This window comes from Loxodonta africana, chromosome 20 (genome assembly GCF_030014295.1).
Source record: "Loxodonta africana isolate mLoxAfr1 chromosome 20, mLoxAfr1.hap2, whole genome shotgun sequence".
Lineage (NCBI taxonomy): Eukaryota > Metazoa > Chordata > Mammalia > Proboscidea > Elephantidae > Loxodonta > Loxodonta africana.
This window is the reverse complement of record NC_087361.1, coordinates 65708424-65733469: the sequence shown is the minus strand read 5'-3', so window position 1 is coordinate 65733469 and position 25046 is coordinate 65708424. Positions and strand designations below refer to the sequence as shown.

Here is a 25046-nt window from a genome sequence, read left to right as displayed (position 1 = left end):
AGGGGATTAGCAAACTTGGGTGGCCACAGGAGCAGAAGTGGCAGCGCCCTTCCCTTTCCTGGAGGGAGGCTTAGGCCTTTGATGGACACCAGGATCTGGATAAACTGTGTGTGTTCTGCACTTTTTAGCTTATCCAGGATCCTGACATCATCTTCTGTTTTATGCTACCTCCTTGGCTCTTTAGCTTATCCACCCACCCTCCCACCCTCCCACCCTCCCACCCATCCACCCATCCACCCATCCACCCATCATCCGTCCACCCACCCACCCACCCGTCCATCTGTCCATCCGTCCATCCACCCACCCATCCATCCATCCATCCATCCATCCATCCATCCATCCATCCATCCATCCATCCATCCATCCATCCACTCATCCATCCATCCATCCACTCATCCATCCACTCATTCATCCACTCATCCATCCACCCATCCACCCATCCATCCATCCACCCACCTATCCACCCATCCACCCATGCACCTATCCATCCAACCACCCATCCACCCACCCATCTATCCATCCATTACAATAGATTATTAAAAACAACCCAATTATCAGAAAGAATACAGGACTTGGAGACAGAAAATCATTGTTTCAGATGTGTCTCTAATTCACTATAGTTGAATTAGTGAATTCAGCTGATTCCACCTGACTGTGGGCAAGTCACACACTCTCTCTGAACCTCAGTTCTTCTTAGTTATGAAGTGGGATAATCATCTCTACCAACTTCACAGGGAACTTGTGAGCTCCAAATAGATGATGTGTTTGGGAGCATTCTGTAAACCAGAAAGGGCTTTGTAATTGTGAGGTGTTATCATTGCCACTCCTGAGTGCTAAGCCCTGTAGGGGCACAGTGATGAATACAACTAGATATTTGCCCTCAAGGGACACACAGTCGAGTATGATGAGATACAGGGAGAACATAAATAACGCTGGTCCAGGGAGTACAGTGATAAGACAGACACAGGGAGAAAGCTGTGGGAACTCAGAGGAGTCCAAGATTATGTCTCACTGTAGGGGTGGATCAAAGAAGGAAAGTGTGTTTGATGTTTTGTGAAAAAAAATCCTGTGATACATGTGAGGACCAAGAGGAACTAACTAGGACTTTCCAAGTCTTTTCTGGCTTTCTGTTGGCAAGGATCATTTGCTTATTCATTCCATAATTCAGTCACCAAATGCTGACACAGTCTCCTGCTCTGATCCAACAGGAAAAGGAGCTGCAGAACCAGGTTCCCCCAGGTGTAAGCTTCTATCTGGGAATCAAGTTCTTGGAGAAATGCAACTCTTTGGAACCCCCCAGATCTCAGAGAATAAGCTCATACTTTGTGGTCCGTAGGTATCTGAAGCAGGGGAAATTTGAGGGGAGTTCAATCCTGGGCAGCAGAGAAAATACAGAAATTCAAAACTAAAAGGGTCTCAGGGGATCGTCCCTCAAGATCCTTATTTTACAGTGAGAAGAACGAGACCTAGACAAGTTGGGGATGTAGCCAAGGCCAAGAACAATGTGTACACACAGTTGTGAAAAATTCAGTACTCTTCTGAATATACCATAAGAAAGGCAAGGACGGGGAGAGAAAGGGCCTTGACCAAGATCAAGAGCCCACCAGAATCTCCTGATGGGGTCTCTGGGAAGATCCGCAGCCTCCACGTCCTTGGACACTTTTGAAGGCCCCCCCCCCGAGCCCTGCACATGCTGACGGGGTGGTCCTGTGGGCGGTGGGGGTTAGCTACCCCTGGGCAGAGGTGACAGGTGAGTACAGATGGAAATGCTGTCAAAGGCTCTGGAGCCTTCACCCCACCTCCCCTCCCCTTGCAAGGGACACTTTTCCCTTCTGATGTGGGCACCATGAGCCCTGCCACAAACTCGGCCACAAGTCTCCAGGTGACAGAGAACAGAGAAGAAGGTGACAGTGGGGTGAGGACCAGGGGTGGTTCTCCTTCCCTCCATGCCCAGCCTATTTGCTGCCCACCTTGCTGGACTCTCAGTGAGTGGGCTGCAGAGTCAGGACTAGAACTCAGAGCTCCTGGCCTTCTGTCCTCTCTGTAGGCTTAAATGGTGCGGGCTCCTTCCCTCCCAGCCAGCCCAGGCTGTGAACACTCTTGACTGGGCTCCTGTTTCACCCTGCCACCTTGTCTGTGCTCTGACTCCCTTTCCTGGGAACAAAATATCCCACTTTATGAATAAAAATAAGCAGGATACTTGAAATAACTCAAAGGTGAGATAGTCCAGGTGGCTCAGAGGCATCTCTGAGTGTTGGGGGTGGGTGTAGGGGGAGGAAGGACAACTTGGAGAGGAAGGAGCCAGTGGCATGAGGAACCAGCAGTCCCTACAGCTTCTCTGCCTCTGGGGACTCTAAAAATATCCAGCAATAATAGATCTTGGCTGTCCCACTCTCCCCTGGTATGGTTTCCTTTAGGTCCCTGGGACTCCCGGGCTCCGGGAGATGAACCTTTGTTGTTGAGAAGCGGGGATGGGGCTGCACCATGAGGAGAGAATGTGCTTCTAGCTCCTCATTCTCCTTTGATCCACTTGGAATGAGGTTTCCCCAGTCCCTCCTTCCCCTCCCCCAGCCACCTGGATGGCATGTATCCCCCTACCAAAAGGAATGACAGAACTGTGGTGATTGGTTCTCTCTCCTTCCCCCACTTTTATTTTTAAAAATGCATTCTTTGGCTCGCTGCAGTTAATTAGAACCTTTCAGAAAAACTGTGAAATGAAATCTTTCTAGAAAGCCTAAAAATATTTCTGTCTGGCTGATAGCATGTGGAGACTCCACTGTGGGCAGTCAGTGGCACTGGCAGGGTCCTCGGGGTAGCTTCCTCCTGCTGCTAGGTCACGGTAGTATTTATTCCCCTTTCCACATTCAGGGTTGGTGTCAGAGCCTGGGCCATGGGCACAGAGTGCTGTAATGCTGGCTTGTTAGCACAGAGCTGTTCAGAAGCCTAGGTCAGCTAATACTGCTTTGAGAATGGAAGTCATTTCTCATATATATATAAGATATATATTTTTTTCATTTCTTACATTTTAAAAATTATTAGAGAGCTGCTGCTGAGTTGACTCTGACTCCTGGTGACCTTATGTACAACAGACTAAAATGTTGCCTGGTTCTGGGTCATCCTCACAATTGCCAGCACGTTCAAGTCCACTGTTGTGGCTATTGTGCCAGTGGAGGGTCTCCCTGGTCCTTGCTGGCCTTCTGCTTCACCAAATATCACCAACTGATCCCTTCTGATGAACGTGCCCAAAGCAAATGAGTTGGGCAATGTTCTGTTGTCATTCATTGGCTAATTTTTGGACATAAATTACCAGGCCTTTCTTCATGGACTCTCCTAGTCTAGAAGCTCTATGAGACCTGTCCACCGTGGGTGATCCTGCTGGTATTTGAAATACTGCTGGCATAGCTTCCAGCATCACAGCAACACACAAACCACCACAATATGACAAATGTTATAGTCCCAGTGTGAGGATACAAGTCAAAGAGATAGGTAGTTCAGGGTGAGGAGATACTAACCTGATCCCTTCTAACCCAGCTAACAGCTGCTACAGTCCAAACCAGGGGTCATTAAGCCAGGTCCTCAGGGCTTAGGAAGCACTTGGGGAACGCTGGGTCTATGGGAGTATTCATTTGATGCCATGTGTTCTGCCTCCAGCACCTGGGCCAGGTGGCGAAGGACTGTAGGGGAAAGGCACTAAGCAGCCACCATGCCTGGGGGGCTCACAAAGGGCATGGCTTAAAGACTCCTTGCCTAAACTACCACACCTGGAGGGCTCACAAAGGACACAGTTTAAAGCCTCCTTGCCTAAGCCACCATGCCTGGGAGGCTCACAAAAGGCACAGCTTAAAGTCTCCTTGCTTAAAGCAAAACTGATGTGTAAAAGTCTGGATTTCCAAAACATAGATGAGGTGTGATTATTTGATTTGCAAGAGGGTTCCCCAGGCTTCCATTACTGGTGACTTGGAAATCTATATTGTTGGCTGAGACCTCTCTCCTTAGCTCCATATCCATATATCCAATTGCTACTGGACATCTCCACTCGCACATGGATGTCCCTCAGGTCCCTCAAATTTCACCATGTCTAAAAATGAACTCTTAATTTTCCTCCTCCCACCCCCAGCCTGATTATCCTCCCAGATTCTCTTTCAAGGTTAATGAAATCAACGTGTGCTCAGCCAGGAATCATGCAAGCCTCTTCAACTGTTCCCTCTCCCTCATCCAGCATGTGTAATAAATCAGGTCACCAAGGCTATCAGTTCATATTCCAGTGTGTCTTTTGAGTCTGTGCTCCCCTCTGGGTTCCAGATGCAGAGAAGGTGTCAGGGGGCTCCTTCTTCTCTCATCCACACTAGCTGGGACCCTCCAAGCTGCCAGGCTGACCTTCAGGAACACGCTCAGTCAGGTCACTGGTCTCTTGCTCTAAAAACCTTCAATGGCTCTGACCACCATCCATCCAAAGTCCGTAACTCCTAGCCTGGCATTTGAGGTCCTTCATGCTCTGAACCTGCTTTACTTCTTCAGCCACACTGGCCATTCTACCATGTTCTACCCATATGCTATAAGCTAGCTGCTGTCAATCTATTCCGACTCATGGTGACCTCATGTGTCTCAGAGTAGAACAATGTTCTGTAGGGTTTTTGATGGCTGATTTTTTGGAAGTAGGTCACCAGGCTTTTCTCTTAAGGTGCCTCTGAATGGGCTCAAACCACTAACCTTTTAGTTAACAGTCAAGATCATTAACCATTTTCACCACCCAGGGATTCCCGCCACAGATGCTAGCAGTCCCATACACACAGTGCACCTTTAAAATCTCTGTGCCTCTGGACATATTGCTTGTTCTTCCCCAGTTGAAAAATCAGGGCAGGTCAGAGTGGAGGTCTATGCTGAGTGCAAAGCAGCTGAGGAAGGTGCCCTGTAGAACACATCCCCTGCCGCCCGAGGCCCTCCAGGATCATGAGTATAGGGGGCTTGGTGTCTGTGTGGTGGCCTGGGGTGGGAACCCAGGTGTCCTGCTTTCTTCATTTCTCTCCAGGCCCAAGCACCAGGGAGAGACCGCAGAGGGGAGGCTTTGTGGAAGAGGATTTCTTCTTCAGGGCAGAAGAGAACAGGATCCTTCAGGATGCCACATCAGACCAAGCCCACCCTGGAGCCTCTACCCCCAAGGCTCCTTCTTAAAGCAGCATTAGATTGCAGGACCCCAGGGCTGCATTCCACAAAACTTGGCTCTCCAAATGGGTCTATAAAGAGGCAAGTTGGCTGAGACCCCAGCTACTGCATGCTCCAGATCAGGACCTTGGAGGAGTTGTGGGGTTGCAGGGGAGGGGAGAGTTAACTTCCAGCAGAGAAGAGGGTGAAAGGGCAGGGTAGAGTTATACAGAATCCCCCAGTGACAGAGTTAAAAATGGCATAATGTAAGCCAGAATCCACATGTCTTGACTTCCAGTTTCAGGTGGCCCTGTGTTGCTGACTGGGGACCCTGTGTAGTGCAAATGCTTAACATGTTCGACTGCTAACCAAAGGTTGGAAGTTCAAGTGCACCCAGAGGCATCTCAGAAGAAAGGCTTGGCAATCTACTCCCAAGAAATCAGCCACGGAGCCATACATATGGGGGCTCCATGAGCTGGAGTCAACGCGATGGCAATTGGTTTTACTAGTGGTGCCGCTGGCTACTGCGGGGCAGGGAAAAGAGACTCTCCAATGCTCCGCAGTGTCTGCAGGAAGAGAGACCACCCAATGCTCCGTAGTGTCTGCAGGAAGAGAGACCACCCAATGCTCCGCAGTGTCTGCAGGAAGAGAGACCACCCAATGCTCCGCAGTGTCTGCAGGAAGAGAGACCACCCAATGCTCCGCAGTGTCTGCAGGAAGAGAGACCACCCAACGCTCCGCAGTGTCTGCAGGAAGAGAGACCACCCAACGCTCCGCAGTGTCTGCAGGAAGAGAGACCATCCAATGCTCTGCAGTGTCTGCAGGAAGAGAGACCACCCAATGCTCTGCAGTGTCTGCAGGAAGAGAGACCACCCAATGCTCCGCAGTGTCTGCAGGAAGAGAGACCATCCAATGCTCTGCAGTGTCTGCAGGAAGAGAGACCACCCAATGCTCCGCAGTGTCTGCAGGAAGAGAGACCACCCAATGCTCTGCAGTGTCTGCAGCAGGAAGAGGCTTTTAGAGTCAGACAGACCTGAATGTGAATTCCAGCTTGCCACTTACAAGCTCTGTGACCTTGAATCTCAGTGTCCTCATCTGAAGACAGATGATAATGCTTGCCTGACAGGGGTGTCATGAAGATTAAGTGACATAACATTTGGAAATTCCCTCGTATAGAGGTTTAGAGAGTGGATCTTGATAATCGGTAATTCCATCTCACATAACAATGACGGTGAGGATGGCGCAGGACCGGGCAGTGTCTTGTTCTGTTGTAGATAGGGTCACTATGAGTTGGAACTGAATCAATGGCACCCAACAACAGTCACATTCCCCACGCACCTTCCCAGACCACACAAACGGGGGACAGTGGAGTTGGTAGGGAGCTCAGAGACAATGGGGATCTTTTTGTGTGTTGGAAAGGAGAACAAGTGCAGGGGAGCACTCTCAGCTTCGAAGACTGGTGGTGCAAAGGGATGAAGGGCTAATGGGAGAGTGCCTGGGGGGTTTCTGCAGCCTGAGCTCGGGCGGGCCTGGCTTTGTGGATTCTAGGCACTGCACAGGAGCATATTTTGAGCCAGACAGCACCATTACGGAAACCCTGGTGGCGTAGTGGTTAAGTGCTACAACTACTAACCAAGAGGTAGGCAGTTCAAATCCTCCAGGCGCTCCTTGGAACCTCTGTGGGGCAGTTCTACTCTGTCCTATAGGGTTGCTATGAGTCGGAATCGGCTCGACGGCAGTGGGTTTGGTTTTTGCTTTTTTAGCGCCCTTGCATCTGGAATACATTTGGGAAGACACTGGCCCTGTCTAACATGGTCTTCATCCTTTTCTCCCTTCCTTCTTGCCATTTCTCCTTTCCTGGATACTAGCCATCCTGGGGTGGGTTCAGCATTTCACAAAGAACTCAATGAATTCTTCCAGGAAAGTACTTCTGAATGAGGCACCCACGCAAACAAATGGTTTGACAGTTTGGACTCTGTGTGTGTGTGTGTGTGTGTGTGTGTGTGTGTGTTTAGGAATGTGGAGAGAGGGAGAAGGGGAAGAAAATCTATGAAATCAGATAGGAAGAGCTCTAAACCAAAAAACTCTGCCATTCATTCAAGCAGTTTTAGATTGGTTGTTAACCTAAAGGTTTGTGGTTCAAACTCATCTAGTGGCATGCAGAAGAAAGTCCTGGAGATTTGCTTCCGTAAAGGCTGTTGTTGTGAACTGTCAAGTCGATTCTGACTCATAGTAGAGTGGCCCCATAGGGTTTCCAAGGTTGTAAATCTTTACAGGAGCTGGCTGGTTCGAACTGCCGACCTTTCGGCTAGCAGCTGAACGCTTAACTGTTCTGCCACCAGGGCTCCTTAGAGATTACAGACAAGAAACCCCGTGGAGCAGTTCTTCTCTGTAACACATGGGATCTTTGTGGGAAGATCTCTAGATACTAACTAAATTTCACCCCCACATTTTTCAACACACATTCTGCTGTGGACCCGGAAACTAAGTTCTCTTCTGTGGACCTCAAAAGGAGGGGATGAGGGACAGAAGAGCTCAGAGCAGCTGCTGTTGCTGGCTAGCGGTGAAGGGGGACTACTGAGGCGCTCCCCTATATTCTGTGCTAACCTCCCCCTTGCATCCTCCTTGGACCATCCCTGACTTGGGGCTCCCCAGAGCTCAGGTCCAGCCCTCTTCTCACCTACTACATGTGCTCCCTGAGAGATTTCAGGGCTCCCGTGACATGCGGTTCCCGCTACCAGTCAAGCATGTCCACAACAAATGCCAACCCATCTTGCAAGGTCCTGCTCCAAAGACCTCCTCAGTGGGGCCTTCCCTTACTCCCTTGGGTGCATTTAGTGGTACCTGTTCCTGTGTTCCCACTGCCCTGGCTTGACACCTCAAAGAAAGTGGTCACCACATCGGGCTGTGGCTGCTTAGCTCCGCCCTCCCACAGACAATAACTGTCTTGGGACGAGGACTGTATCACTTTTGCTTAGCAACCTAATACTTAGTACACTGCTGGAATTGAGCAACCGTCAATAAATATCCCCATTTCTCTGTTACTGGAAAACGCTGGTCTCAACCAGATTCTAGAAATGAATTGTGTTCTTTACTGATAAATGGAAGAGTGGAGGTGCCCAAGTGTCGCCTGGGAGCCGTGCGGTATCTTCACACCAAGATCAAGACGTCTTTCCTGCCAGCTCCCTGGCTTTAATTTAAGCCAATTTCTGGTTTCATTTCTCATCAAATGGAGGACTGAACAGCAGTTTCCCCATCAAACATCTTTCAGATACTGAAGGCAGCAATTAAGTCACCCCTGGCCTGCTCTTCTGCAGTTGTTAGCCTGTTCTCAGAAGTTCCTATTTTCTAAATCCTTTGATCATTTTGGATGCTTTTCTTTGGACTCTCGGATTTCCCCGCAGCCCTGGAGAGTACAGTGACCCAAGCGAGGCTTGTGGCTTGAGCCGTGGCCTGGCCGAGGAGTAGCAGGGAATGCCTATACTGATGGCTTCTCCTCCCTCATCATACCTGTCATTAACCAGGCTGCCCCTGGCAGAGCTGGGCACGTGGGTAAGCCCTGGGCATCTTTCCCACATTCTGTTTTCTTTTCCTCCTTAAGGTCCTTTTCCCCATTTTCACTCTGCTGTTCTCTTCTTCCTACAGAAACCCATAATTACATCTTAATGGGACTTGAAGTCATATTTTTACCTTGCCTTAGGGTTGTCGTTGTTCGCTGCCATGGAGTTGGCTCCCTTACTCATGGTGACCCATGCACAATGGAATGAACACTGCTGGGTTCTGTGCCATCCCCATGATCTTTTGCAGGTCAAGCCATTACGGTTCATAGGGTTTTCATTGGCTGATTTTCAGAGCTTGATCGCCAGGCCTTTCTTCCTAGTCTGGAAGCTCCACTGAAACTGGTTCAGCATCACAGCAGCACACAAGCCTCCACTGACAGGTGGGTGGTGGCTGAGCTTGAGATGCCCTGGCTGTGAATCACACCTGGCTCTCCTGCAGAGAAGGCGAGATTCTACCACTGAACCACCACTGGCTTTTTAACTGGTCGTAGAAGGATTGGTAGGGTTCAGAAGGAAATATGGGAAACACTTCAGAGCAGAAGACTCAGTCCAGCAACCCTAAAACCCTGCCCCAGAGGCAGTCACCAACCATGCCCATGAATAAAGTGACTAGTCCAAGTCTCAGCCATGTCTTTCTTTATCCGCTCATCAGAAGCCAGGATGATCAGGCCAGCAGGATTGGGATAAGGCTGGAATGCAGAGGCCACAGCACATATGCCAATGGAAGCGGAATAGCTGGGGGGCTCCTGTCTTCTGTTGGGGTCCTCTCAAAGCTTGCTGGAACTTCTGGTTTGGGAAGCCATGTTCGCCACTATTCAGACCCAACCTGCCGCCAGCACATGCTGACTGAGCCCTGCAGAGCCTGGGGCACCCCAGCCGAATCTCTATCCCTGCCTAGCTCCATCATGTTTGTTTTCCTTTGTGGGTGCCCTGACCTGGAAAACAGCCGCCGTGACGCTACACTTGCCTGATTTTTGTAGTCACTAATTGAACAGTTCGGAGGGAACTGTGCCACAAAGCCGCCCAAGGGCGAGAGCAGATGCTGCCGATTAATTACAGCTGGGGAGATCCAAAGGTGGCAGGAGGGGCAGAGCGGGAGACCCTGGAGAGCCCGGGGCTTGCCAATCTGGGGAGCGTGCTGGCAGGCTGTGCTGGGCTGGCCACTCCTGGGCTTAGACTCAGGCAGGGATGGGGGCAGAGCCTTGGAGGGGCAGAGCTGGGGGGCTCCTATAGGGCAGAGGTTTAAGGGGGCAGAGGAGTTTGGTGGGGAACCTCACAAAGCCCAGCTCCTATCCTGGAGATCCCCTCTTCCACTGGCTAGAAAGCCAGTTGCCATAAACTTGAATTCGACTCATGGCATCCCCATATGTATCAAGAGTAGAACTGTGCTCCATAGGGTTTTCAATGGCTGAGTTTTTAGAAGCAGATCTCCAGGCCTTCCTTCCAAGGCACCTCTGGGTGCACTCAAACCTCTAGCCTTTTGGTTAGCAGCTGAGTGCAATAATTGTTTGCACTAGATATCCCCTAGTTACTAGAGACAGCCCTGGTGGCATAGTGGTTGAGAGCTCAGCTGCTAACCATCAGCCGCTCCTTGGAAACCCTATGGGGCAGCTCTACTCTATCCTATAGGGTCACTATGAATTGGAATCTACTCGAGGGCAATGGGTTTTCTTTTTGTTTGTTTTCATAGAGACAGCAAGGAGCCCTGGTGGGATAATGGTTAAGCACTCAGTTGCTAACCAAAAGGGTCATGGTTTGAACCCACGAGCACCTCCACTGGAGAAGAAACATGTTGGTCTGCTCCTATAAAGGTTATAGCCTAGGAAATCCTATGAGGCAATTCTACTCCATCCTATAGGGTTGCTATTAATGGGAATTGACTCAACAGCACACAACAACAACAGAGACAGCAGGAGAAATGGCAGAAGCAGGGCGTTAGGTCCGGGTTATTAAAGATTCTGGTAACAACGGTTACCGTTTCTTCATTTAGTAAGTGCTTCTGATGAGGCAGGCATTGTTCCAATGGCTTTACATGTTTTATCCCATTTAGGGCTCAAAACAAGCTATGAAGGTGGTACTATTACCATTTTCATTTTACAGACGAGGGAATAGAGTCCCAGAGAGGTTCAGTAACTTGCTCAAATTGCACAGTGAGTGCAGAACGCAGCCAGGTCTAAGTAACTCCCAAGCCTGAGCTGATCACCCTCCTTCCGTGGGAAGGAGTCCCGGATTATCCACCATATGGAACCCATGCCCCATCCTGCTCTCTGGACCCCAAGCACCTTTCCCTTACGAAGGCTATATCTGGCTGCTTTCCAAGGAGCTCTGGAGTCGGATTTGCTGGTTGCTGCCTGTACTTATGCTATTTCCTCTCTCTTAACTGCTCTTCCTGGAAACCCTGGTGGTGTAGTGCTTAAGTGCTACAGCTGCTAACCAAAGGGTCAGCAGTTCGAATCCACTAGGCGCTCCTTGGAAACTATGAGGCAGTTCTACTCTGTTCTTTAGGGTCACTATGAGTCGGAATTGACTCGATGGCAATGGGTTTGGTTTTTTTTTTTTAACTGCTCTTCCATTCCTCCCTTCTCTGTGCCCCTGCTCCACTGCACATCTGCTCTCCCCTTGGCTTTGCCCGTCATCTCTCCCTGCACATGTCCAGGCTCCACAGATGATGCCAGCAGTGGGGACTACTGGCCTTCCCATCTCTGCAGCTAGCTTTTTCTTCCTCTAGCCCTAGAGATTTCGAGTTCTGAGTGAGCTCAGGGAACAGAAGAAGGGTACTACAGTGGTCAAACGAGTGGGCTCTAGAGTCAAGCAGCTGAGGGTTAAACCCTGGTTCCAAAACTTACTGCCAAGTGACTTCAAGAAAGCTCTCTCTTCTCACAGCACCTCAGTTTCTACATCTGTACAATAGGGCTAATGATACAAATAGCTCCTACTTCATAGAAGTTGCAGTGAGGTCTAAATGAGACGAGGTACTAAGTTCAGTACTGGAGACCATGGGTGGTGCAAAGAGTTAATGTGCTTGGCTACAAACAAAAAGACTGGAAGTTTGAGTCCACCCAGATGTGCCTCAGAAGAAAGGCCTGGTGATCTACTTCCAAAAATCATCCACTGAAAACACACGGGCTTGCCCTGAGTCAGTCCACTTGACAGCCAGCAACTGGTACGAACTGGTGTTATAATGCAGTGCTAGGTACAAGGGGATCATTCAGTCAACATTAGCTGTTATTTTTCCTGTTAGTATTAAGAAATCAGAACAGGAGTCAAGCTACCTGAAGTCCAGAGGAAAGGTGGCTGCGTTTTTACAAGTCTCTTACGCAGATGGAGGCTTTGTCTGGCAGGGGCAGACAGCCTGACCCCCGCAGGGGAAGTGGCTGGTGCAGAGATTGCTGGCACAGCCAGGTCAGCCTCTCAGACGGGGTCGGGCTTGGCAGATCTTGCCACCGGCAGCCTGTCAGGACCTTAGACTGGGTATTTGGAAGAGAAGATGGGAGAGACGGATACCCCAGTCTTCCAGAGCAGCCGAAGAAGGGGTTCCCCCACTGATGATCACACTTTGTTGGGAAAGCTTCTGTGACTGAGACTGGGCTTTCAGGAGGGTCCTGCCCCAAGCAGCCCCTAATCAGGGCCAGCAGTGAGGACAAGCCAAGGGTGTGCAGACAGCTAAAGCTCTCCAGGGCATTACTCCTTCCCCGCTGCGCAGTGTTTTCCAGACTTCAGAGGGCAGTGATGCCCACTTCCTGCCTGCAAGTTTCTATCCCATCCTGGCTCCCAAAGACACCTGGATGCTGGGTCCAAGAAAGCCAACTGTATTTTCCAATTTGTGGGATGCGTGTGTGTGTGTGTGTGTGTGTGTGCTGTGTGGGCGTGTGGTGGGGGTACTCCTCACGGCAGGTGGGGCCCAGCTGACGAGCTCTGCAGGGGTCTATGGCATCGGCAGGGCCAGCTCTCCCTCCTGGCGTGCATGCGTGCTAGCTCTGTCTCAGCTGCTAGGGCGTTCAAGCCTAATTGTTATCTGAGCAGAGCAAGTTCATCACTCACCCTGACACCATCCCCCGTCAGCTGTTTGTTGCAGTGATGTTATATTAATGAGGCCTGAAAATAAATGAACGGGAGACTGGAGTGCCGGCTTGTTTCTCTAGGAAGCTGGCGGACTTATTTACTTCTTTGTTGGTAACTTTGCAGCGAGTTGCTCTGGCCCCAGGCAGGCAGCTTTCAGCCTTCCTAAAGAAAGTTGGTGCAGCCTTGCAGATAAATACTTATAAATGTCCCAGCTCTCAAAACAGTTTTACAAATGCATTTGCATCAGAGAGAATGCAAGAAAAAAAAAATTATTTGAGCAAGTGGAGGGCAGGAGGAAGCAGGAGTTACAGAACATCTCAAGGTATCATACCAACAAAAACCACTAATGCTTGGCTTCAGAGGACAACTTACAAGGTTTTCTACAAGTGATTTTCTTTCTCAGTTACATGTACCTAAGATAATGTTAAAGAGAATTTATATATATATATATATTTTTAAGCATGGGCTAGGAGCCCAGGTGGTACAGTGGTTAAATGCCTGGCTGCTAACTGAAAGGTCGGCGTTTCAAACCTCCCACCTGCTCCGTGGAAGAAAGATGTGGCAGTCTGCTTCCATGAAGATTTACAGCCTAGGAAACCCTAAGGGGAGTTCTACTGTGTCCTACAGGGTTGCTATGAGCTGGAATCAACACAATGGCAGTGGGTTTGATTTTTGGCCTGGAAGCACGAGCTAGTGAGGTGTTGGGAGAAGTTACTGAAATTGAAAAACCAATTAATAGAGAAGTTAAAGGTCCAGCTGCCACCAAATTGACCCTGACTCATGGCATGTCTGAGTAAAACTGTGCTCTACAGGGTTTTCAATGGTGATTTTTTGAAAGTACAACACCAGGCCTTTCTTCCAAGGCCCCTCTGGGTACACTTGAACCTCCAACCTTTCATTAGCAGCTGAATGCATTAACTGCACTACTCAGAGACATCAATAGAGAATCTATGCAGAAGTAAATGGAAAACCCACTGCCTTTGAGTCGATTTTGAATCATAGCGACCAGTGGCCCCCACTCCTTAAATCAGTGTGGCCTTACTGGGCAATGTGGCAGGTGACTTCAGGAACACACGGGAAAAATGTGGCACTCTGCTTATGTGAAGATTACAGCCTTGGAAACCCTATGGACAGTTCTACTCTGTTCTACTGGGTCCCTATGAGTTGGAATCAACTCAACAGTACCCAACAACAACAACCTTTACATGAGCAAATCTTCAGGCCTTCCTTTCTTCTGCAGTGCCACTGGGTGAGTTTGAACCGCCAACATTTAGGAACTGATTCAACAGCAACGGGTTACATTTAGGAAGACAGTTAAACCCATTGTCACCGAGGTGATTCCAACTCATAGCAACCCTATGAGACAGAGTAGAACTGTCCCATAGGGTTTCCAAGAAGCGGATGGTGGATTCGAACTGCCAGACTTTTTGGTTAGCAGCCAATCTCTTAACCACTGCTCAACCAGCATTCCAGGAAGACAGAAGTTGTTGTTAGGTGCCGCACAGTCGGTACCTACTCATAGTGACCCTATACACAGCAGAACGAAACACTGCCCAGTCCTGCGCCATCCACACAGTTGTTGCTATATTTGAACCCACTGCTGCAGCCACTGTGTCAATCCATCTCATTGAGGGTCTTCCCCTTTTTTCATGACCCTTTACTTTACCAAGCATGACGTCCTTCTTCAGGAACTGATCCCTCCTGATAACATGTCCAAAGTATGTGACACGTAGTCTCGCCGTCCTTGCTTCTAAGGACCATTCTGGTTGTACTTCTTCCAAGATAGATTTGTTTATTCTTTTGGAATTCCATGGTATAATCAGTATTCTTTGCCAATGCCACAATTCAAAGGCATCAATTCTTCTTCAGTCTTCCTTATTCACTGTCCAGCTTTCAAGTGCATATGAGGTGACTGAAAACACCATGGCTTGGGTCAGGTGAACCTTAGTCCTCAATGTGACATCTTTGCTTTCCAAAGCTTTAAAGACGTCCTTTGCAGCAGATTTGCCCAATGTAATACATCATTTGATTTCTTGAGTGCTGCTTCCATGGTTGTTGACTGTAGATCCAAGTATAATGAAATCCTTGAAAACCTCAATCTCCTCTCCGTTTATCATGATGTTGCTTATTGGTCCAGTTGGGAGAATTTTTGTTTTCTTTATGTTGAGGTGTAACCCATACTGAAGGCTGTGGTTTTTGATCTTCATCAGTAAGTGCTTCAAAGTCTTCTTCACTTTCAGCAAGGAAGGTTGTGTCATCTGCATATTGCAGGTTGTTAATGAGTCGTCCTCCAATCCAGATGCCCTGTTCTTTTTCATAGAGTCCAGTTTCTTGTATTATTTGTTCACATACAGACTGAATAGGTATGGTGAAAGGACACAACTGACGCACACCTTTCCTGACCTTGCAGTATCCCCTTGTTCTGTTCCAACAACTGCCTCTTGATCCATGTACAGATTCCTCATCAGCATAATTAAATGTTCTGGAATTCCCACCCTTCGCAATGTTATCCATAACTTGGTATGATCCATACAGCCAAATGCTTTAGCATAGTCAATAAAACGCAGGTAAACATCCTTCTAGTATTCTTTGCTTTCAGCCAGGATCCATCTGACATTAGCAATGATATCCCTGGTTCCACGTCCTCTTCTAAATTCAGCTTGAATTTCTAGCAGTTCCCTGTCAATATAGTGCTGCAGCCACTTTTGAATGATCTTCACCAAAATTTTGCTTGTGTGTGATATTAATGATATTGTTTGATAATTTCTGCATTCAGTTGGATCACCTTTCTTGGGAATGGGCATAAATATGGATCTCTTCCAGTCAGTTGGCCAGGTAGCTGTCTTCCAAATTTCTTGGCATAGACGGGTGAGCACTTCCATTGGTTTCTAATCATATGTTACCTCCTGAAATGGTTGAACGCTGACCAATTCTTTTTGGTACAGTGACTCTGTGTATTACTTCCATCTTCTTTCAATACTTCCTGCGTTGTTTTAATGTTTTCCTCATCTAATCCTTCACTGTTGCACCTTGAGGCTTGAATTTTTTCTTCAGTTCTTTCAGCTTGAGAAATGCTGAGTGTGTTCTTCCCTTTTGGTTTTCTATCTCCAGGTTTCAGCACAGGTCATCAAAATACTTTGTCTTCTTGAGCTGCTCTTTGAAATCTGCCGTTCAGCTCTTTTACTTCATCATTTTTTCCTTTTGCTTTAGCTTCTTCACATTCAACAGCAAGTTTCAGAGTCTCTTCTGACATCCATTTAGGTCTTTTCTTTCCTGTCTTTTTAACGACCTCTTCCTTTCTTCAAGTATGATGTCCTTGATGTCATTCCACAACTCATCTGGTCTTCGGTTATTAGTGTTCAACGCATCAAATCTATTCTTGATGATCTCTAAATTCAGGTGGAATATACTCAGGGTCATGGACTTGTTCTAATTTTCTTCAGTATTAATTTGAACTTGCATAAGAATAACTAATGGTCTGTTCCACAGTCAGCCCCTGGCCTTGTTCTGACTGATAATATTGAACCTTTCCATCATCTCTTTTCACAAATGTAGTTGATTTGATTCCTGTGTATTCCATTTGGCGAGGTCCGTGAGTATAGTTGCTGTTTATGTTGGTGAAAAAAGGTATTTGCAATGCAGAAGTCATTGGTCTTGCAAAATTCAATCATAGTTTCTATCACCAAGGCCATATTTTCCAACTACGGATCCTTCTTCTTTGTCTCCAACTTTCACATTCCAATCACCAATAATTATCAGTGCATCCTGATTGTATGTTTGATCAATTTCAGACTGCAGAAGTTGGTCACAATCTTCAATTTCTTCATCTTTGGCTTTAGTGGTTGGCTTGTAAATTTGAATAATAGTCGTATTAACTGGTCTTCCTTGTAGGCGTATGGATATTATCCTATCATTGACAGCACTGTACTTTAGGACAGAGCAAAAAGAATGTTCTTTGAGACGATGAATGCAATGCCATTCCTCTTTAAGTTGTCGTTCCTGGCATAGTAGACCATATGATTGTTTAATTCAAAATGACCAATTCCAGTCCATTTCAGCTCACTAATGCATAGGATATCGATGTTTATGTGATCCATTTTTGACGATCTCCAATTTTCCTCAATTCTATTTCTTACAGTCCAGGTTCTGATTTTTAATGGATGTTTGCAGCTGTCTCTTTTCACTTTGAGTCATGCCACATCAGTAAATGAAGGTCCCTAAAGCTTGATTCTATCCATATCATTAAGGTCGACTCTACTTTGAGGAGGCAGCTTTTCCCCAGAAGTCTTTTGAGTGCCTTCCAACCTGAGGGGCTCATCTTTTGGCACGGTATCAGACAGTGTTCCACTGCTATTCATAAGGTTTTCACTGGCTAACTCTTTTCAGAAGTAGACTGCTGGATCCTTCTTCCTAGTCTATCTTGGTCTGGAAGCTCAGCTGAAACCTGTCTGCCATGGGTGACCCTGATGATATTTGAATACCGGTGGAATAACTCCCAGCATCACGGCAACACAGAAGCCCCCACAGTAGGACAAACTGATAGACGTGTGGAGGAGGAGGACAGATAGATGGAGTCTATTCTAAGGCTTAAAACAAAGGATAGCCAAAGATCCTAGTTTGACTGGAGTCTCCTGGTATGTTCCCAGAGGATTCTGATCCTGGAAACAGATATTTTTCTCAATAGACTTGGGGCGAGGTGAGGTAGGAGAGTGTATAGCCAAGGAATGCCCCTCCATTCTTCTGACCAAGGGAGGCAGCATGGTGTGGGCGGGTGAGTCTACATTCTGGAGTCAGAAGGAATTGATATTGAATCTCTGCTGTGCCACTGATTGTTTGCTTTCCTAAGCCCCATTCCCCAAACCTTCAAATGAGTATAACAACAGCTACCCTGCAGGGTTTTTGGGAGAAGCAGGTAGGCAAAGTGCAGAGGTCTCAGTACAGCATAGTCTTGTTAAAGAAGAGCTATTATTATGAAGACAACCAGAATTAGAATGTGACTAATTCAGTCATGGTGCCTGGGTGGAACAGATGATTTGCACTTGACTACTAACTTCACCACCACTCGTCTGTCAGTTTTTCATGCTGTGTTTTAGTGACTGTGCAAAGGCATTCAACTGTGTGGATCATAAAAAATTACAAATAACATTGGGAAGAATGGAAATTCCAGAACACTTAAATATGGAACCTGTACATAGACCAAGAGGCAGTCCTGCGAACCGAACAAGGGGATGCTGTGTGATTTAAAATCAGAAAAGGTGTGCAGCAGGGTTGTATCCTTTCACCATGCTTATTCAATCTATATGCTGAGCAAACAACCCAAGAAGCTGGACTATATGAAGAAGAACATGGCATCAGGATTGGAGGAAGACTCATTAACAATTTGTAATATACAGATGATATAACCTTGTTTGCTGAAAGTGAAGAGGACTTTGAAGCACTTACTGATGAAGATCAAAAACCACAGCCTTCAGTGTGGATTATACCTCAACATAAAGAAAACAAAAATTCTCCCAACTGGACCAATAAGCAACATCATGATAAACGGAGAGGAGATTGAGGTTTTCAAGGATTTCATGTTAATTGGATATATAATCAACACCCATGGAAGCAGCACTCAAGAAACCAAATGACATATTGCTCTGGGCAAATCCGCTGTAAAAGCCCTCTTTAAAGTGTTGAAAAGCAAAGATGTCACCTTGAGGACTAAGGTGCACCTGACCCAAACCATGGTGTTTTCAATCACCTCAAATGCATGTGAAAGATGGGCTATGAATAAGGAAGATTGAAGAAGAATTGATGCCTTTGAATTATGGTGTTGACAAAGAATATTGAATATACTATGGACTTCCAGAAGAACAAACAAATCTGTCTTGGAAGAAGTACAGCGAGAATGCTCCTTGGAAGTGAGAATGGCAAGACTTTGTCTCATGTACTTTGGACATGTTATCAGGAGGGACCAGTTACTGGGGAAGGACATCATGCTTGGTAAATTATAGGGTCAGTGAAGAAGAGGAAGACCCTTGATGAGATGGATCGACACGGTGGTTACAACAACAGGCTCAAACAATAGCAATGATTGTGAGGGTGGTGCGGGACCAGGCAGTGTTTCATTCTGTTGTGCATAGGGTCGCTATGAGTCCATATTGACTCTATGGCACCTAACAACAACTATCTAAAAGTTGGTGGTTCAAACCTACCCAGTGGCACTGCAAAAGAAAGGCCTGATGACCTGCTTCTGTTAAGATTACAGCCAAGAAAACTGTATGAAGCAATTCTACTCTATAACACATGGGGTTGCCATGAGTCTGAATCAACGCAATCACAAGATGTTTGGTTATTGATTTATTTTTAGTCTATTCATGCCTCTGGCCTGAGGTGAGTTTCCAAGTTAGCTGTGGAGGCTTAGGTCCCTGCTAGTGTCTTCTTTCTATATAGGAGACAACTGTAACGGGGATGTAGGTTAGAAGTTTTCATCCTAAACCCTAGGAGGAAGCAGAGCGACCTACAGGCAGTTTGTAGCCCCCTCAAGGTGGCCAGTGTTCCAAAATAGCCTGCGGCTATGCTGGGAGAGGCTGGTATCTCCCTGCCTCTTCACCCAAACCAAAGAAAAAATAACAAACCCATTGCCATCAAGTTAATTCTGACTCAGCAACCCTATAGGACAGAGGAGAACTGCCCCATAGATTTTCCAAGAAGCACCTGGTGGATTCGAACTGCAGACCTTTTGATTAGCCGCCATAGCTCTTAATTGGACTCACCCATCCAAGTGACAGTTTCCCAGCCTGGCACAGTGCATGGTATACAGTAATCACTTATTAAACATTTGGTTAATGTGTAAATCAATTTCTTTGGGACAGTGATGTCTTCTCCCTCTGCTCAGAACACTCACTTGGAGTAGAGACCTCTGCCGTATTAGTTCCAAAGTCCCTATACCCGCTCCCAAGTTCCTCTTCGTGAGAGTATGTTTGGCTGTCTCTCCTTCCAGCTGGGTCCTGCCGTCTCATTGCTCCTTGGGAAGTGTTTCTGTGCACCTTCCATTTTAGCGGGTGGCTCCTAGATCCTCCTCTTTGAGGCTCCAGCAGGTCCTGAAGCGCAGGCCAGGAAGAACGGAAACATGGTGGGCAGGCAGCTAGTGGGCTTTCCAGTCCTCTCTACTGTCCTGTTCCTGGGGTCGAACAGGTGACACGTGCACAGATGCCAGGGGTGACAGCTGGAATGGGAACAGGCTGGGATACTTCCCACGGGGGACAACGTCATTATCACACCACGAGTCGGCTGAGAAGGAGCAGACGGTGAGTCCTGAGGGGGTGCTAACCTGAAGTTTATGCAAACTGGGAAATTCAATAGGCTGTACAACTTGTCCTACATGAAGCTGCCATAAAAGATGGGTCTCCAGGGGTGGGCTCGGTTGCCACGGAGACAGTGGGGGTAGGGAGGGGTTAAGGAAGAATACAGCTGTTCATCCAGCTAAGCTGGAGCCCACTCCTTTTCCTAAGGTAGAGCCCTTTTGAGGTCACTGTATTTATTTCCCTGATTACAGGCAACACAGCTCCCATTCTAGCCCCCAGCTATTTCCAGGATTGGAAATTCTGCCACCACAGGCTATCATGCAGCCCTCTTCTCAGCTCTCAAGGAGGATCTACGTAGTAAATGGCTTTGTGTGCGTACAGGCTTGCCCTAATGGGGGAACACATTTTGAAGATAAAGGCTAGAGACGAGGAATAATATACCTCATAGAATTCTGATGATTTAACATGGTTTAAGAAGAAGCTCTTATGACAGGAAGTGGCTAAATAGGCAAACGTATATGGAGACAGATTCTGTTAGTGGTTACACGGGCAGGAAGGATCACCTTGCAGGCAGCACTGAGTTTCTCTTTATGGTGGTGGCAACCTGGCGATGGATACTGGTGCTCGTTGCATAATATGATTAATGTAATTGGTGTCACTGAATTGTACACGTGGAAAATGTTGAACTGGCAAAAAGACCTATACCAACGTCAAGGAATCAGTTGAGAAAGCGGGGAAAAGCAAATGAGTTGATTCTTCTTAAAAGTAACTTTTAACAACAACAAAAAAGGCAACTTTTAACAGATGATGCATTTTTGGTTAAAAATGCCATAGAAATGAGGCCGTGCCCTTGTCAGGGCACCCTACCAGGAGCCACAGGAGGTTGGTTTTCCTGTTTTTGATGATGTTAACTTCGATCACCTGGTTAAGGTGGTGCCTACCAGGTTCCTTCACTGTAAAGCTACTATTTTTATCTGTTGTAATTAAGAAGTATCTTGTGAGGAAATACCTTGAAAAAAAAAAAAGGGAGACTACGTAAATATCCTGTTTTCATCATACTTTCTTCCACTAATTTTAGCATCCATTGATCATCCTTGCCTGAAGCAATTATTGCCACGAAGGCTGCCAAATGGTGATATTCTCTTTTCATGTCTCCTCTACATTTACTCATGGCACTCCTGTGTGAGGAGAGCTTTGTTGCTCCCATTCTGTATTAACTCACTTGCAATAAGGGCTGTGGGTTCTTATTTTATTCTATGGGTGATAGCCCATTGTTATTATTATTTTGTTATTCACATTATTTATGATTTGGCTGGCCATTGGGAGTTTGTGCCTTTTGACACATACCAAATACTTTTTTTTAGTGCTCCAAAAACACATAACCTGAATTTAATTGTGAGGAAACATCAGCCAAATCCAAACTGAGAAACATTCTACAAAATAACTGGCCAGCACTCTTCAAAAGCGTTGAAGTCATGAAAGACAAAGGAAGACGGGGAGTTACAAGACTCAGGCATCAGGACAGTAAGGTGTAACATGTGATCCTGGATGGGACCCTGGAGTAGAACAAGGACATCAAGGGGACAACCGGGAAAACGTGAGTAAGGCACATGTATTAGATGGTGGTATTGTATCAATGCTAATTTCCTAATTTTGATAATCGCACTGGGGTTATGTTAATTTTGGAGCACCTGGATGAAGGGTATATGAAAGTTCTTTGTACTATTTCTGTACCTTTTTGTAAGTGTGAAATTATTTCAAAAAGTGAAAAGTTAAAAAAAAATGACTGTTACAGGGACCAGAGAAGATGCAGAAGGAAAGGAGATGGCTCCAGACACCAGCGACTGAGAAGGTCTTGCAAAGTCCCAGGCCTGGACACCCCCACATGTCCCCCAGAGTGGCCTGGGACACAGCAGGGATTTGTCTCTCCCTTTTTTTTTTTTTTTAAAGACTCTCTCTCATTTCTCAGGAGCTTTACTTGAGAAACACCAGCAGGAGACACTACTGTTGGGGGCGTCAGACTCCTGCTGATATGTCGCCTGGGGAAATCAATTACAGCCTAATTACCTCAGGGGGCTAATTAGCCTCCATGTAGCTTAGGTGTCCTCAGTGAACGGAGCAGCCTGTCAGTCCCAGGTCAGCGAGCAGGGCCGAAGCCTGCCTTGGGGCTGGGAAGGGGCCCCGGCCTGTTGGAGAGTCAGAGGGGCAGCAGCTGGGGTTGGTGGAGGTGGGAAGTGCTGATGGAGGCCAGCCCCTGCCTCATTTAAGCTCCATCACACTGCAGATGCGCAGGGATGTGGAGACTGACAACCGCCACAGCAAGAATTACACAACCCTGCAGGTTCTCCAGGCAGCAGTGGCCAGAAATCACTAGAATCCCAGAGAAGGCACGGAGCCCTGGGGGCTGTCTCAGGGCAGGGCAGGGGCACCACCACAACCCTTGCAAGCCTCGTCTTCTGGCAAGATAAAGACAGAGGAGGAATCCAGTAGAAGTCACGGCCACATCAAAGACTACAATGGGATGACGAGGCCGATCTTTGAGAGGCAGTGTCCACACCCTCTACCAGCCTCCTCCTTGATGTGGAATGCGCACACACTCTCCCCCAGTGCTACGCTCCTGAGGGACGCATGGCCATCTGGATGGATCTGCATCTACTTGCCTACAGAAAAAATAATTAACAACCCATGGTGATCTCATGCATGTCAGAGTAGAACTGTGCTCCATAGGGTTTTTTTTTTTTTTTATTAACTTTTATTGAGCTTCAAGTGAACGTTTACAAATCAAATCAAACTGTCACATATAAGTTTATATACACCTTACTCCGTACTCCCACTTGCTCTCCCCCTAATGAGTCAGCCCTTCTAGTCTCTCCTTTCGTGACAATTTTGCCAGCTTCCAACCATAGGGTTTTTAAGGGCTAATTTGTTTTGGCAGTAGATTGCCAGGCCTTTCTTCTGAGGCACCTCTGGGTGGACTCAAACCTTTCAGCTTGCACCACCGAGAGGCTCCTATCTGGTCTGTACCATCCCAGACAGGTCCGAATATTCAAGGAAGGAAATTTTATGTTATTCGGGCAAACTGTGAAGACTTTAAAAATGGTTTTATAATTAAATAAATATGAGCTGGAGTACTGGCTCTGTCACTCATCAGCTGTGGGAGCTTGGGCAAGTTACTCCATTTCTCTGAGCCTCACTGTCTTCTCCTGTAAAATGGAGAAGAAAAGGCTTAGCTCCCAGGTTTCTGTGAGGCCTGGATGAGACGGTGCCAAGCACGGTGAGTGAACACAAGCTGCTCTTCAGATGACCCATCCTCCAGGTAATGCTAACAACACTCGTTTGATCCTGAGTCTTTTTTTCATACTGATCTGAAGTTTCAGTATGATTATAGGAATGCTCTAGACGTTTCCCAGTACTGTGTGTGTCAGAGATGAGAACCAGTGTTGCTTTCTTCGGCCAGCAGGGAATGAGCAGGGAAAGGGCAGGGTATCCCCTCCAAGGCGAGAGGAGGAAAAGGAGCAGCCCTCCCCACTCTCTCACCATGCAGACCACACAGGTGCCTGCCTGGCCTTTATTCCTAGCCACTGTGAGGAATGTGCAATTTGTTTCGGAGCGCAAGCGATGGCTGGTGCACAGGGAGCTGTGAAGAGTGATGAACACACGAAGCAGCAAAGCTGAACACAACCATTCCTCTCCCCAGCCTTCAGACCCAGGTGGCGCACTGCATTCGCATCATCTAGTCACCTTCCTTTGCAATTTGCTCTTCAGGAAACATTTTTTTTTCAGGAAAATTAATTACCTATTTCTTTCCATTAAAATGCACAAACAAATCAGGGCATAGAGTAGTGCCTGCCCTGATTTTTCTTCTTCCGTTTTCAACTTTGGCCTCTGAGCTAACTGCAGCTCCTGAAATCACATTTCTGCTGAGAAGAGCTAAACCTGCTTTCTGAAATGTTTGCCCACCACAGATCGCATTTCTCCTCCCCACCTGGCTCAGCTGGCCTGCTGGCAGGGGCCTGGGCTGCTCCCTGTCCCTGCGTGGTATGCGTGTGCACACAGACACACACACATACATGCATGGGCACACGGATGCACGGGCCACTGAGACACACACAGAGCCTTTATACACCCTCACGTCACATGCATCAATGCCAAATTCTCCCACAAAGGCTCAACGGCACTCCTCTCCCAACGCCCGGGCCAGCTCCCGGCTGTCTCCTCTGGCTCTGGGGTCTTAGATGACTCACCTCGGTGATCTGGGGGTTGGAGCACTTGACATTGTGACTGGACCAGTCGAGCCAGGGGCTGGAGGGGCTGGAACAGTGCTGGCGGAGGGTGCACCTGTGCTCGCCACTGCACCAGCCGCACTCAAACTTGTGGTCGGCCTTCAGACAGAGGCCGCAGCTCTGGCGCTGCGCTGCACACTTGTAGAGGTGGACTGCAAAGACAGGGGCAGTCACAGGCGGCATCAGGGAGGGCTGCCCCCACTCACCCTCTTCTTGCAGGAAACTGTCCCCATCCATGAATAATGCCACGGATCACCACTATCATTGCAAGAATAATTAATGAGGAATTAATACAATGAGCCTCTTGGCAGTCGTTTAAAGGCACTACAGAAAATAATATTATATAAGAGTTCAGGCTGGAGGTTGAATCAGATTTGAATCAGATCAGGGCTTTAATTGTGGCCTCACCACTTCCTAGCAATATGACAAATTATTCACCTCCTTGAGCCTGGTTTACCTAATCTGTAAAATGGTACTGATAATTGTGTGTTGTAAGAACTGACTCAATACCAACTGGTTTTTTTTTTTTTTGGTCTTTGGGAAAGGGGTCAGCTTGCGCTTAATAGAATTGTTAGGCAGCTGTTAGTGACGGAGACAGAGCTGACAAGGAGAGAGGATGACACTGTACTGTTCACAGCCCCTACGGATGCAGAGTATGTCTCCACAGAGGATAGACTGGCCGCTCAGAGGTCACATTTGGAGCCTGCAAA

The 25046-nt window shown here is 47.4% G+C and overlaps 1 protein-coding gene across 3 annotated transcripts in view; it reads right to left on the bottom strand.

Annotated features, from left to right (window-relative positions):
- PLXNA2 (plexin A2) overlaps positions 1–25046 on the bottom strand; it is a 262967-nt gene that overhangs the window by 49072 nt on the left and 188849 nt on the right. For 2 of the 3 annotated variants that reach the window (XM_064273250.1, XM_064273249.1), the window contains exon 12: positions 24298–24488. In XM_064273250.1, coding sequence (XP_064129320.1) covers positions 24298–24488 — 191 coding nt within the window. Of the gene's footprint in view, positions 1–323; positions 23257–24297; positions 24489–25046 lie in introns of those variants that run through there. The other variant, XM_064273251.1, reaches the window with a different exon arrangement.